Below are 14624 nucleotides of genomic sequence, written 5' to 3'. Positions count from 1 at the left end.
ATCAGGCGATCTTGGTGTTGACAGCAGGGTTCCCCAGGCTCCTGGGGACCCCTTACTGGTGACATGCCGAGAACGCGGCGCTAGGACCCCCGGGCAGAGCCGGGGGGAAGTTAGACAAGGGGGAAATGCCTTACAAGGTTCCCTCCCTTCCCCCCGCGGTCACAATCTGAGCCCGCTGCCCAAAATAGCCCTTGGCATGAGTTGGCCTGTTGCACGGCCTGGAGATGGCTGCTCCCTCTGACCATGTAGGACTGGGTGGCCCACGGAGCCCTGCGCACCCAGAGCCCCCTCCCACCCGCTTCCACCAAGTGCATGGAGCCAACATCCGCATGGACCCGTCAGGAACGCGAGCCACACGCGTGGAGAGTTTCGCCCACGGTGTGTGCTTCAGTCGCGAGCCCCTGGCCCCCGGCCAGGTATTTCTAGTGGAGATAGAGGAAAAAGAGCTGGGCTGGTGCGGGCACCTACGTCTTGGCCTGACCGCTCTGGACCCGGCCAGTCTGGCCACTGTACCCGAGTTTTCACTGCCTGATTTGGTCAGCCTTGGCCACAGTTGGGTCTTCGCTATCACACGCCACCACAACCGTGTGCCCCAGGAAGGTCAACCAGAAGCAGAGGCAGCGGTCTCCAGTGGTCCCCAAGCCCTACTGGTTGAACCCTATCTGCGCATCGAGCAGTTCCGAATCCCCCGGGACCGGCTGGTGGGCCGCAGCCGGCCAGGGCTTTATAGCCACCTCTTAGATCAGCTCTATGAACAAAACGTGCTGCCTCCTACAGCGCGCCGTAGCCGCTTGGGTGTTCTCTTCTGCCCCCATGAGGATGGGACCGCTGACATGCACATCATCATCAACGGGGAGGACATGGGTCCTAGCGCCCGGGGGCTGCCAGCTGCTCAGCCCCTCTACGCTGTGGTAGATGTATTTGCTTCCACCAAGACCGTGCGCCTGGTCCAGCTGGAGTATGGCTGTAGGTATCCCACCCCTGGAGTGACCTTCTGGTTCAGTGTAGGGACCCGCACCTCGCACCTGCTAGGACCCCCACAGCCAGCTAATGAGGCCTTGCATTAGTTTTGAAGATGTAAAGTCTGGCTTCACCTTGGGCACATCACACCTGGGCTGTGGGCCTGCCTGGTGTACTCATCTCAGCTGGTTCCTTTTGTTTTGGACGACGTGGGTTTTTTTTTTTTTTTTAATATTTATTTTATGTATATGAATACACGGTTGCTGTCTTGAGACACATCAGAAGAGGGCATTGGATCCCATTACAGATGGTTGTGAGTCACCATGTGGTTGCTGGGAATTGAACTCAGGACCTCTAGAAGAGCAGTCGGTGCTCTTAACCAGTGAGCCATTGCTCTAGCCCCGAGTCTGTGGTTTTTAAATTTTGTCCTGGCAACCAAGTCAGGGTCTCATGCATGCTACGCAAGCAGCCTTCCTGGCTGCACACCCCAGCCCTGAAGACAGGAATTCGAAAACCAATTTTAGACCGGAGGCTTCTTGAGAATTTTGTGCATTTATTTAATTTTGGTTTTCTGAGACTAATTTACTCTGGAGACAAGGCTGCTCTGGAATTCAGTACGTAGCCCAGGCAGGCTCCAGACTGTTAGCAATCCTTTCTGCCTCAGCCTGCGGGGAAGGTTGGGATTCGCCATGAACCACCACATTCAGCTATGAGTTGTGTGTTTTCATTAGAAAAATGTTCTAAGATTTGGACATGTGGGTTTAGAAGTTGTTCCTTTTTGGTTTTTCGAGACAGGGTTTCTCTGTGTAGCCCTGGTTGTCCTGGAACTCACTCTGTAGACCAGGCTCGCCTCAACTCAGAAATCTGCCTGCCTTTGCCTCCCAAGTGCTGGGAGATTAAAGGCATGTGCCACCACTGCCCGGTGAGAACTTTTTTTGTTCATTTTGGTTTGGGTTGTTTGTTTGTTTGTTTGTTTTGAGACAGGGTTTCTCTGAGTAGCCTTGGATTGCCTGAGACTCAGATCTACAGCTTTTAAAACCAGAGATCTAGCCAGGCAGTGGTGGCACACACCTTTAATCCCAGCACTTGGGAGGTAGAGGCAGGCAGATTTCTGAATTTGAGGCCAGCCAGGACTACACAGAGAAACCCTGTTTCAACAAAACAAAACAAAACAAAAAAAAACACAGAGGTCTGATTCATTGTAGCTCAGCGAACCTTTCACCTACACCTCTGGTCATGGTCATAAAGTCATGAATTTGTTGAGCTGAAACCTGCTATGTTACTGTGTTACTATGCCGTGGTTTCATAACCAAAGCAGACAGAAAGCTGCTGAGACAGAAAGCTGCTGAGTGAAGGGAGGAGGGTCAGTTAGGCTGTATTATAATGGCAGCAGGTCTGATCAAAGTCCTCAGAAAGAGGTGTTATGTCAGCTATACAAGCAGCCCCGCCAGGGAGGCTCAGCCTGAGAGAGAGAGAGGTGATTCCCATGTTGATGGAGCCAAGACGCAGACCCCAGCGCTAGTGTTAGCTCCCCCCAACCCCCCGACCAGTTTGCCTTTGACAGTCATCTCTCCACAGTGCCGTCTCTGCAGACTCTGTGCCGACTAGTGATCCAGAAGAGCGTGGTACACAGGTTGGCCATTGATGGGCTCCACCTGCCCAAAGGACTGAAAGACTTCTGCAAGTACGAATGAACAAGCGCCTGCCTGTGGCCACCAGAGCAAAGTCCTGGTGGTGCGCCCTGCCTCCAGAGCAGTGGCTAGTCTGAAGCTGGCCGCACAGCTCACAATCAGGGCTGGAAATAAATAGAGCCAATGTGGATGTTCGGAGCATTGGAGGGTCTCCTTGCCTTTGCAACCTTGTGAGAGGTCCCTGTAGAGATACCAGGTCAGAGCAAGTATTTTAGAACATGCCTAACAGGGCTCGCTAGTGTGGACACTTCTTTGAATTATCTGGGACACTTGATGAGTGCCAATGCCCTCCCCCCCCCGTCCTTTCTCCCTCCCCTTAATGGTCTCCTTTAGTTTGTGGTATGTCAGGGAATTGAACCAGTCATCACGGATTTTTGTTTGGTATTGTTCTAGACAAGGCCTTGCCTCCCATGTTCTGCTATGGTAGGCACAAGCCTCCATGGTGGCCTAGACACTGTTTTTTTGTATCAAAGCCTCTTCAGAGATTCTGATGCGTGGTCAGTCAAGAAGCACTTCTCAGATCAGCGGGTTCAGCTTGGAAGAAGATGGTAGTTACTTACTGTTTGGTTTTTAGTTTATTTGAGACACAGGGCTGATCTTGAAATGTGGCAGTTCTACCTCAACAGGAGATTACAGACGTGGTCTACCATTTCTGGCTCCCGTCTTCTGCAGTACTAGGGACTGAGTTTGGTGTTCTGTGTTTGCTAGATGAACATTGTACCACCAAACCACAGACTCTGGCCTACCTCCAACCCCCACCCCTTTAAAGACAGGGTCTCCATAGGTAGCCCTGAATGGCGTGTAACTCAGAAGGATCTGTTTACCTCCTGAATGCTGGGATTGAGCTGCGCACCACCTTGCCCAGCTGCCAGCTCTCTGTGTTATTTATCTTTTAGGACAAAGTTTAAGTTGCTCACACTGGCCTTAAACTCGGGGCCCTTCTGCCTCAGCTTCCCAGGCAGCCGAATTCCAGGCCTGTCCTATCAGGCCTGACCATAATGTCTTCAAGAAGTTAAAAATATTGACACATAGGTCTGCCCCTGCAATTCTATTAGTTCATCTAAGATGGAGTAGGACCCTAACATTATTGGGAGCCTCCTAGATAGGGCCTCTCCAGGGTCACCTGTCCCCTGGTTTGCCCTCAGATTTGCTATAAAAGGGAGGATGACCTTGCATTTCTGATCCTCCTGCCTGTGCCACCTGAGTGCTGGGTTACAGGCCTGTGTCCCATGCTTGGTTTCCGTGGTAGCAAGTGATTTAAAAAAAATTTTTTTTAAGATTTATTTATTTATTATATGTAAGTACACTATAGCTGTCTTCAGACACTCCAGAAGAGGGCATCAGATCTTGTTATGGATGGTTATGAGCCACCATGTGGTTGCTGGGATTTGAACTCTGGACCTTCTGAAGAGTGGTCAGGTGCTCTTACCCACTGAGCCATCTCACCAGCCTGCAAGTGATTTACTACCTTGACTTACAGCATAAGACACAAAAGCACTGAACTGATTTCTCTGTATCGGTGACCACGAGGCTCCAGGGGCATCTCATCTCACCATCGCAACTCCTGGGGAGGCAGGGGCCAGTATCACTCCCATTTTGCAGATGGGGATACTGAGGCTACAAAACCGTCCAGGTAGAGTCAGGCATGGCAGCACACACCTAGAAAGCTGAGACAGGAAGATCGAGGGTTTGAGGCCAGCCACAAAAGCAAGCACAGGCTGGGCGTGGTGGTTTCTGATTTGTATCCCCAGCAAGCAGGAGTCAGCCTGGACCAGGAAGTAGGCCATTGGGCTTTCCTGGACAGCCTGGGCTAAGCACTAAGTAGTTTGATCCTGTCTCAACAAACAAAACCAACCAATCAAACAAACCCTAGCACAACAAAAAGCCAAACAAAACGCACACAGCAAGGATGTAGTTCTGTAGTTCTGAGGCAGTGTTCACTCCTCAGATTGGCAAAGCCCTGGGTTCTAGCCCCAGCACCAGAAAAAAGCAAGACAAAAAAGAAACCACCTGTCTAGGTGGGTCCTGACCAAGATAACGACAAAATCCTGAAATTCCCTGATCCTGGTCCAGTGCCCATTTAATCCCCCTGCCATTGTGACATGTATGTTCCAAAATGAACAGGTTAGTATTGTGAGGTAGGGCCCGGGTGTGAAGGGAACTGTGAGGTGACACTGTAGAAAACTGGGGACAAGGGCAGGAGGAATAGGGCTACTCCCTCACAAACAGGGGCTCTGGGGCAGCCATGTCCTACTTCATGTCTCTACAAAGTCATCTGGGTCTTCTGCCTTCCGGCCAAGGTGAGAGGGCTTCCTGGAACTGGGGGTGTAGGAGGACAACAGAGCCTCCCACATGAAGTTGCTTCCTGGCTTTGGGGAGGTGGAACTTCTGCTGAAAGCTTTTGGGCTGACCCAGGAATCAATCCTCTTGAAATGATATCCAAAAGGCCTTGCCAATTGCTAATTACACACTCGATCACTTAAAACACTTCCCCATCACCTGCAGAATTGGGATTGGCTGGAGTTATGGAAATAAGTAATTGTTTACATTCCCAACCTCTGAGCATCCTCTAGGGCTGGTTCTGATTGCCTCGGGCCCCAGGCCCTGCCCCTCAGGGCCTCTTCCTCCAAGAGACCAAGAATAACATTCCACTTCATTCTTGTCTCTGCAGGTGGGGCTGCTTCTTCGGGTTCGTCCCTTGGCCACTATAGTCCTGCAGAGCCAGTGGTGGTGGCACCTGGTGGATTAGGCCCACTGAGCCAGAAAGCTGAACAGGTGGCACCTGCTGCCCAGGCCTGGGGCCCCACCTTGGCAGTGCCTGAAGCCAGGGGCTGCTCTGGGGGTGTTAGCTGGGAGACTCCTCAGAGAAAGGAACACAACCGATACTGCCCCAAATTGCCCCCCATGAGGCCGCTGGAGAGCCTGGGCTGGGCAGACCCCTGTTCCAGAAGCAGAGCTCCCTATCTGGGTGGCCCTAGCAGGCCCCGGCCCCTGCTGCTGTGTGGGCTGTCACCTGGGGTTCTGCCAATATCCTCCGAGGCAGGGGGGAAGGAGGCCGGCTCCCAACCTGATATCTGCATCCTGACCCTGGCCATGATGATCGCTGGCATACCTACTGTGCCTGTGCCAGGCCTGCGGGAAGAGGACCTGATCCGGGCGGCTCAAGCTTTCATGATGGCCCATCCAGAGCCAGAGGGAGCTGTGGAGAGGGTGCAGTGGGAGCAGGCCCACGCCCACGCGGCTTCTGGACAGATGCCTTTAGTGAGATCCAGGAGGGGTTCCTGCTTGTAGTCAGATGAAATAGCACGAGATACATAGGGCGGCCTCTCCGTATGGTTTTTGGGCAGATAAGGTTGGGGACGGCTCTCGCAGGGATGGGTAGAGGGTGTGGGTAACTGAGCCACCCTGACCAATTGCACTGCAGGAAGTTCTTCATACCACCACAGACCTGAGCAGGTTAAGTCAAGGTACCTAAGGAGGAAGCCCTATGGAAGAGTAGAGGAAATTTTCTTGTCTGAAGTCCTAGACAGTATAGACAGTATGGATTTTGCTCTTGCCTTGTGTCCTAGCTTGCTGAAGGGAGACAGGACAGTAGGCAAGTGATGGGAAACGAACACTTGGCCAAGCAAACAGAAGCGCATTCTTTACTCCAGCCAACCCTGGGAGGACGCCACTTTACAGAGGAGCTGAGGCTTAGAGAGCGTTCCCTTGGAGTCTCACTGGTAGTGAAGGCAGAACCAGGCCTGAAAACGACGGCAGGTAAATGGAGAACAGAGTCAGCACTCTCAGGGAGCAGCTCTGTGCCAACTCTTCCTTTCATGACACAAAAGGACCACGCATAAACCAGACAAGACACGAGTGGAGATAGAACATTCACTTTATTGATCCCAGGGTGGGACAGGAGAACTGGGAAGCTTGACGGCCTCACCAAAGTCGTCTCTGCCTTTGTGGGGAGGCTCCAGGGCCAGCGTCAGGTCAATCACATCACGACTGAGCAGGAGTTACCAACACAGAACCTTCAGCCTCATCACCCACTATTTCTCTTAAGGAATCACCTGTTTCCAGAAATTTCTGGAGCTACAAATCATTTTTCCTTTTCAGTTGTCAAAACTGAAGCCAGAATGCACAGCAGACTCTATTTGGCCATCAAAGCCTACAATATTTACTACTGAGCCCTTAATAGAAAAGATTTTCTGACTCCTTGACACATTCTAGACAAGAGGCTGGAGCAGAGCAGAAGCCTTTGGAAGGAAGCACTGTGTGTGTAGAGGGAAGGACGTGAATGCTCGTGTGTGTGTGAGCATTTCAGAGCACAAACACAATCAGAAGTTGGGCCTACTGACACAGGCTATAATCTCACTTACTCTGCAGGTTAGCTAGGAGACTCACAAGTTCAAAGTCAGCCTGACTACAGAGTGAGTTCAAGAGTAGCCTGGGCAACCTAGTGAGAGGCTAGCTCAGAATAAGACATAAAAAGAGGCAGTAGTAGAGCCTGCCCAACACGTGGACTCTGGGTTCAGTCCCTAGTACTGGGCGTGAACGTGTGATTAGAGCTGTACCTGCTCATAAGGGCCGATCCAGCTGTCGGCTAGTTCCCGGAGGGTGCTATAGCGGCGCTCAAATTCCTCCTCGCTGCAGTGCTGTAAGAGCCGACCCACCTCCTCAGTGAGCAGGGTCACAGCCAGGAGTTTATCCAGGCTGGCACTCCACTTGCTGCCGAGGATACTGTCTAGACTGGAGGCACAGCCCGAGGTCCACTGAGCGGGCAGCATATCGGGCTGGAGCACCTGCTGGCGGGCACTGAGCATGGCTAGGATGTGGCGGCAGGGCAGGTGGAAGGCTTGGTTAAAGTAGCAGCTGCAGCTGGCGGGGGGCTGGAGCTGGACATTGTGCGTGTCCTCCAGAATCTGGATGCTCATTTTCTCAGAGCCAGAGCCAATGAGGTGCATGGATTTCTGGACTACAGCAAGCTCACCTAGGCAGAGCTGGGCGGCTGGCCCCGTGCAGATGGCGTTGAGGGAGTGCTGGATACGGGCTTCCACCAACTGCTCTGTGTTGGGGTTTTCAGGGCTGACCTCTGAAGGAGTGTGACTGTCCTGGGGAGTCTCGGCCAGGCTGAGGCTGGCTTTGTCTGAAGAGTTCTGCTGCATGTATCGGAACACAGACGCCATGCCCTGTTTCTCAAATGGGGTGGTGCCAAAAAACTGGCTGAGGATGTGGGCCGTGACCTCCAGACTCTGGAAGTAGCGGCTGCTCTGGGCGCGGCTTCTCCAGCGGTGGGCCAGCCAGATGCGGTCATTGAGTAGCCAGTGTGAGTGGAGCTCAGGCAGCCTGCTGGAGGGGATGCAGTTGTTTAGGAGTGTGTACAGCTTCCTCAGGTTGCCAGCTGTGGCAGAGCACATCGTGCTCTGCAGGGAGGACAGAAGCGCTCTCTGGACAGGCTGCTCCAGCGACAGCTGGTAGAATTTACCCTGGAGGAACTTGCAGATGTGGAAGGCAGAGAGCAAGACCTCAGCGGTGGGGAACTCCATGGTCAGGGTGGGCAGCAGGAGGAAGTGGGGGTCCACCAGGATGGTATTGACTCTCTCCCATGCTGGGTTAAACTTTTTGAACACCTGGAACATCTGGGCCAGGCCTCTGGCATCTTCATTGGTAGGGATAGCAAAGTACACAGCTCGGGCAAGAGGACCCTCAACCTGGACCCGGGGTCCGTCCACTAGGAAGGTGTACAACACCTTGCCTCTTGGGTTATAGGTCCGGTGGATAAATAAGACCTCAGGGAAATGAGCAAAAAGGTCTTGCATGAAGCAGCTTTGGTAGTTGAAGGCATCTAGCTGAGGAGTCTTGCTTATCTGGTGCAGCATAGGTAGGCTGGAGTCCTTAATGAGTAGACCGTTCAGCATCGTGAGGGCCATGGAGTGCTGCTGGCAAGCGTCTAAAGCCCAGGCTAGGATGCTCCCTCTGCAAGATCACCAGCCGTCAGGGAAGCTCTATGCTTCTCAAGTGCCACGTAATTTGATGCTTGAAGCTACACTGTAGTTTTAGGTACTGTTTCGAATGGGCCTAGGGAAAGGAAGAGACATTTAAGAGTAGGGACCTGGGTTTTTAACTATTTATCTGGACAATATCTCAACACTTATCAAACACCTACTATATATCTTCCAGGGGCAGATATACAACAAGCACATAAGGACACATGGGATGATTATAAAAACCACGAAAAATGAGAAAGAGGCCAGAGAGTATGCTGGGGAGGTCAGGGCGCATCAGCTACAGTGGGACGCTGTCTGAGGGAGATTTCCCCGGATGTGAGGGATAAATACAGGCCAGCCATAGAGACATGGATCCCAGGGACTAAAAAGAACAGGAAGTGACATGCAGTGGTGTACACTTGTGATCTAAGCTACCTAAAATGCTGAGACAGAAGCGTCACCAGGCCCCTGGATCAGCTCAAGACCAGTACAGGCAATTTAGAGAGAACCTGTCTCAAAAAACCCAAAACAAACAAAAAACAAAACCCAACAAACTCCCTAACAACCACCACACACTCATACATACTAAAATCCCAAACCAACCAAACAAAAGGACTGGGGAATTGGGTGTGGCACCAACACCTGTAATCTCAGCACCTGGGAGGCAGCAGGGTCAGATCAAGGTCATTCTAGACTATAGATCATAATAGCTCATTGGCAGCATAGAGGATTGAAAACACACGGCCAATCCTAGCACTTGAGAGGCAGAAGCAGGCCTAGAACTACTCTGTGAGTTCTAGGCCAGCCAGGGCTGTTACACCGAGTAACCCTGTCTCAAAAAACAAAACAAAAAACCCCATATGGCACGTGGGCCTTCTTTTTCTACAGAAGGATTCTGCTGTGTAGCTCTGACTTGTCCACAAGTCACAGCAAATTTCTCACCTCAGCTTCCAAGGGCTGGGAAGCAGGCAAGTGTCACCATTTAATTCTCTTTTTAAAAATATCATTCTAAATATTTGCACGGCCTTTCTGTTCACAAATTCTTAAAAATCTTGCCAACTTTTTCTTTGGTCCTGGTATATACCAGGAAAAAAAAAAAAAACAAAACAGCTCAAAACTTGCTGTGAACTATTGAGCAAGCCAATTGCCTTCTCTGAAACTCGATTCCTTTCACTTTATTTTTTTCTCTTTTTTTTTTTTTTTGAGACAGGGTTTCTCTGTGTAGCCCTAGCTATCCTCGAGCTCACTTTGTAGACCAGGCTGGCCTCGAACTCAGAAATCCGCCTGCCTCTGCCTCCCGAGTGCTGGGATTAAAGGCATGCGCCACCACCGCCTGGCAATTCCTTTCACTTTAAGGGGGCTAGCATGTGTGTGTAGCCTTTCCTGCGCCTACACATATCCCGATTGGATGTAATGCTTTATGCAAATGTTTCCCGTTTGGCTCCATTTACTGTCCCCATTTCGCCCATGAAAGACTCAGGTTCAAAGACACATGAGAGACTGAGGTACAAAGCATAGGCTACTTGTCCATCATTACAACAGCTGGAAACCGAGCTTTGGCTCCAGAGCCTGATGGCATCCTATAGAGTCCCATACTATGGACCAGGAAGGGAAGGCGGCCTCTGACCTCACCTGAGCACGGGTGGGGGACGCGGAGGGCTGAGGTTCGTGTTCAAGCCCAGCGGAGCCGAAATCCACCTTCCACTGGTGGAAGCTGAATGCACTAGTCGCTGAGACCCGGCTTCACGCCTCCACGGCCGAGACCGTTCACGCACCGGCAGACGCAGCAGCCATTCCTCCCACTGGGCCCGCCTCCGACTGACTGACGTCCAGCCTCGCCAATCACCACGCTAGCTTCGCAATGACTCAGACCAAGGGAGCTCGCTGTGGAACTTGGGAGTTACGGACCAATCCTGGACTGGCAGCTCCTGGACTGGGCTGGTTGCCAGGGTTACAGAGGCTCGGCCACAAATCACCAATGAGAGCTTGTGGAAGGATGTTCAAGCCGGGAACAGGCCGCCTGAGGGTGATGCCTCCCTTCGGTCTAGGGGGCTGGAAAGGCGGCACCTTTTAAAGGCCAAAATAAAATAAAATAAAGAGCAGTGTTTTATACGGACATTTAGTTTGTCGGCTATCGAGCAGTCAAGCTCCGAAGATACAGAATGGTGGAAAAAGGTGCAAATGTTACACTGCATTCTTTGCCTTGTGGAGAAACTGAGGCTTGTAATACCGGTTATTCAGGGTCTGAGATAGGATCAAGAATTTGAAGCTAACTCAGGCAACCTAGTAGGACCAAGTCTTAAACAGCTGGGTGTGGTGTCACACACGTATTGAATCCTAGCACTGAGGAAGCAGAAGCCAGCCTGGTCTACATCAAATTCCAGGCTAGGCATCTCTCGAAAATAAAATTTAAAAAGTTTAAATTAGGAATTTGCCCACGGCGTCCAAGCAACTGGCTTGCAGTAAAATCTAGGATTTGGGTCAGTCTTTCCTCCTGGCCCACTGACAGGACAGAATGAACAAGACAACCTACCATCTGTGTTGTAGGGATAGGTTGGTAGGAAGAGGGCAGAGAAAGTGGGGCTGCATTACTAACCCTCCAAGTGTCAAGCACCGTACCCCATTAGACAATACTCAAGTTTCCTTTAAAATGACAACATTTTGAGGCTGCTAGTTATGAGGCCCCGTCTCAAAAAACACAAAAGTGAAAAACAAAAACCGACTTTATTAGTGTAAATAAAAATATGTAACAGGTATTTTCTAAAGAGCAGCAACAGTCGACATCAAGGTCTACCCTCCCCTCTGTCTCTGGACACAATGTTCCTTTCCGGGCCCATTTTGTTTATCTTAACCTGGGCAAGGGTTCTTCTGTGTAGGCTGGGAAGAAGGGAGCATGACCTTTCGGTATGGAATAACTTTGGCTTTGAACAATGAATGAGGTGTCTACAGAATGCCAAAGGTAGGGCTGAAATGGGGCAGGGTCAAAGGATTGTCACAGTGGAGTCCCTCCCCCCCCCAGTTTGAAGATCTTCTTAGCCCTTACCTAGGAAGACACTGATAAAAATACTGACCTACATACAGCCTGACCCACCACTTTGAACTGTCCCAAGGTGGTTTTGAGATGAAGTTCACTAGCACAAACACTTCAGTCGTGAACCATGGCTTCAGCAAGAGGGGGGCTGTCTGCTTCCTCTAGCTTTCCCCAGAGGAAAGGGAGGCAGCCCACGTCTCTGAAGTCAACTGGCTGCTGACTGGACTCAGGCAGCTGATAGGGGTCCGCCCAGATGTCCACAATCTTGCGCAGGGTGGAGCAGCGCTCCTCCAGCTCTGGCCCCTCGGTCTGCATCAGCAGGTTTGCCAGTTCCCTGCTTAGGTCCCGAATCATGTGGTTCTGACCTTGCTTTTCAGGCTGATCTGTGTTTGGGATTATTCCACGGTCTTGCAGCTCCCCATTGGGGTCAAGGAGGTGCTGGTATTTCTTCTGCCACCGGCAGCACACCATGGCTTCCCCTACTGGCTGCTGGCTGGTATGCAACAGAGCCAAAATGTGGCGGCATGGCAGATGGTAGCACTGTTGAAAGGAACAGCTGCAGCTACAGCCATCTTTGCTCACCTGGTGTGAGTTCTCTAGCAGCTGAACAGCCACTGAGGAGCCGGCCTCGTCTACCAGGTGGGTGGAATTCTGTACCACCTCCCACTCATTATGACACAACTTGTAGGCTAGTTCAGAGCCACTCTGGTGCAAGATGTCTAGCATGCCAGCCTTGGAGGACTGAGACTGTGCTGAGTCTGGCTTTGTCTCTTCTACCTCTTCCACAGGCAGCCTGGTGTCGCCCCCACCACAAATTCTAAAAGGCTTCTTGGGCCTTGGAGGCGTGCTTGGGAGCCGAGTTCTCCTTAACTTGGGAGCATTTGTGGGCAAGCTCTTCAGACCTTTGGTATTAAAGAAGTCTATGTAATCCACAAAATGAAGGATGCAGTCCAGCAGAGACTGCTGTTCCCGAAAGAGGCTTGACACCTTGCTGGTGACTATGTCCAGGCTGTCCATGTAGGTGTTACATGCATGCAGGCCCTTCCTCACATGCATGTACCACAGCAGTTCACAGGAGAACCAATGGGCCTGGAGGAAGCTGAAGAGCTCCTCATCTAGTAGAACTTGGGACATCTCACAGAGATTTTTTAGGCTTGCATCAGAAGAGACAAACACAGCTTCCCGCAGAGCTTCTTTCATGAGCCTTTTAAAAGATGCATTTACTGAACTCTGGTGTAACTTCTTCTCCAAGAGACGAGTTGTATGGTAGATAGAGAGGAGGGTGCGGGCAGAGGGGAAGATCTCCTGTAAAATAGCTCGGTGAGGGAACGAAGGGTCCACAAAAACCATCTTGACCTTGGGCCAATCAGAGTTGAATTCTGTAAAGATATTGAGCATCTTGGCCACAGAAGGCGCCGTCTCAGCCTTAAGCACAGTGAAGTGTACCACTCGACTCTCTCGCTCCTTGTTCTCCACCAAGAAAGCATACAGAATATGGCCCTGGCTGTTTTCCACCCGGTGCAGCAAGAGTGTCTCTGGGAATCGGGCGAACAGGTCACTCATCTTGCTGCTCTGGAAGCTGAGTCGGTCTAGGTCTTGGCTGGTGCCCACACTGAAGGAGGCCATTGAGCCCTCGTCCACAGTAAGGAAGTTCTTCATCACTTTTGCTATCTTGGCCATATCAGAAGGACTGATGCCTTCCTGCTCTGGGTTTGAGGGCTTGCGTATCTTATCGAGGCAAAAAGACGGCTCTACTGGGGGCTTCTCTGCTGTATCAAGGTCTTTCCTGATACTGAGCTGCACCGGCGGGAGTTTGTGTAGACACACTGCCTTCTGAGGTTTGCTAGTAGGGACTCCTCCAGCAGCATGAGAGTCAGCATGTATGTGCTGGGTATTCAGCTCACTGATAAACAGTCTATCCAGTGTCTCGTTGTACTGCAGGAGCAGATACGCTGGACACCTGTCCACCTTCCGTGTTTTCTTCCTGTTTGACTGCGTCCGAATACAGACAAATTTCACCTGCACATATCTAGGGAAGGTAGAGGTGACAATGAGAAAGGTGCTGGTTGGCCCTCTCGTAAGATAAGACCTGGTAGCCATTTATATTGACCAATACATTTCCTAGAGACCACAAAGCCATCTAGAACGTGAGGAGGAAGAATGTGCAGTGACTCCGTAGTCACAGCACTTTCGGCTCCCCCCTTCAAGACTGTTCCTATTATAACACCCCTTATTTGTGTTGGTTCTTTTTCTTTTTCTTTTTAAGCTTGGGGACTGGCATGGAACTCATGATGTAGTTCCAGCTGGCCTTGAACTTGCCACAGTCTTGCTGGCTCCACCTCCACTGAGCTGGGGCTACAGAAGTAAGCTATGTACTATACCTGGCCTAAAGACCCAATTATTGTCATTTTGTCTGCTGCCATTTGTTGCTGCCAACAACAACCCACTCTGACACGGGATGTGAGGGGAAGCTGACACCAGCAGTGGAGGGCTCAGCTAGTCACCGCTTGCTTAGCCAGTCCTAACTGTGTGATATCTAGTCTGACCACCAGGGACCATGGTACAAGGATCTAGGCTTTAGGACGACTCTAGGCCTATGCAGCAAGGCCTTTCCTCAAAAACCCAAAGTCCTTTTCATTCATTTGGGACACTACTGCCTTAACCTCTACAGCAACATTCTGAGGGCCAGGACTGCCCACTGAGCTCTTCAGGGCCCTCTGGGGATAGCATGTGCCTGGGCTTATTTGTAGGAGAGAACAGTTCTGGTTGTTCCTGTACAGAGAAATGGCCATGTTCTTAGGGGTCTGATGGAGAGAGTGAACATCTAAGAAAGGCTCACCCCGTAGCTTCAGCGCTCGGGACAGAGAGGGGATAGTCATCGAATTCTCTCTCTCTCTCATTCCATTCAACTCCTGGGCTTAAGGGTTCTTTGGGCTGGCAAAATGGCTCAGCTGGTAAGAGCACTGACTG

The 14624-nt window shown here is 51.2% G+C and overlaps 4 protein-coding genes across 4 annotated transcripts in view; 2 read left to right on the top strand and 2 right to left on the bottom strand.

Annotated features, from left to right (window-relative positions):
- Nucleotides 1–5: 5 nt before the first annotated feature.
- Nucleotides 6–2781, top strand: Neurl2 (neuralized E3 ubiquitin protein ligase 2). Its single transcript, XM_021192668.2, has 2 exons — nt 6–966; nt 2539–2781. The coding sequence occupies exons 1-2, from the start codon at nt 225–227 to the stop codon at nt 2652–2654; spliced, it is 858 nt and encodes a 285-aa protein (XP_021048327.1). The 5' UTR covers nt 6–224; the 3' UTR covers nt 2655–2781.
- Nucleotides 2782–4821: 2040 nt separating this feature from the next.
- Spata25 (spermatogenesis associated 25) lies at nt 4822–5969 on the top strand. The gene is made up of 2 exons (XM_021195079.1): nt 4822–4951; nt 5323–5969. Exons 1-2 carry the CDS (start codon nt 4897–4899, stop codon nt 5940–5942), a joined length of 675 nt encoding a protein of 224 aa, XP_021050738.1. The 5' UTR covers nt 4822–4896; the 3' UTR covers nt 5943–5969.
- Nucleotides 5970–6514: 545 nt separating this feature from the next.
- Zswim1 (zinc finger SWIM-type containing 1) lies at nt 6515–10974 on the bottom strand. The gene is made up of 2 exons (XM_021193926.2): nt 10256–10974; nt 6515–8714 (listed from the first exon to the last, which is right to left on the bottom strand). Exon 2 carries the CDS (start codon nt 8564–8566, stop codon nt 7199–7201), a length of 1368 nt encoding a protein of 455 aa, XP_021049585.1. The 5' UTR covers nt 8567–8714; nt 10256–10974; the 3' UTR covers nt 6515–7198.
- Nucleotides 10975–11331: 357 nt separating this feature from the next.
- Nucleotides 11332–14624, bottom strand: part of Zswim3 (zinc finger SWIM-type containing 3) — a 17997-nt gene continuing 14704 nt past the window's right edge. The window contains exon 2 of the mRNA XM_021194221.1: nt 11332–13683. Within this exon, the coding sequence (XP_021049880.1) occupies nt 11769–13683 (1915 nt within the window). The 3' untranslated portion in view covers nt 11332–11768. The remainder of the gene's footprint in view (nt 13684–14624) is intronic.

Source organism: Mus pahari, chromosome 3 (assembly GCF_900095145.1).
Source record: "Mus pahari chromosome 3, PAHARI_EIJ_v1.1, whole genome shotgun sequence".
NCBI classification, from domain to species: Eukaryota; Metazoa; Chordata; class Mammalia; order Rodentia; family Muridae; genus Mus; species Mus pahari.
This window is presented reverse-complemented; position numbering and strand designations above follow the sequence as displayed.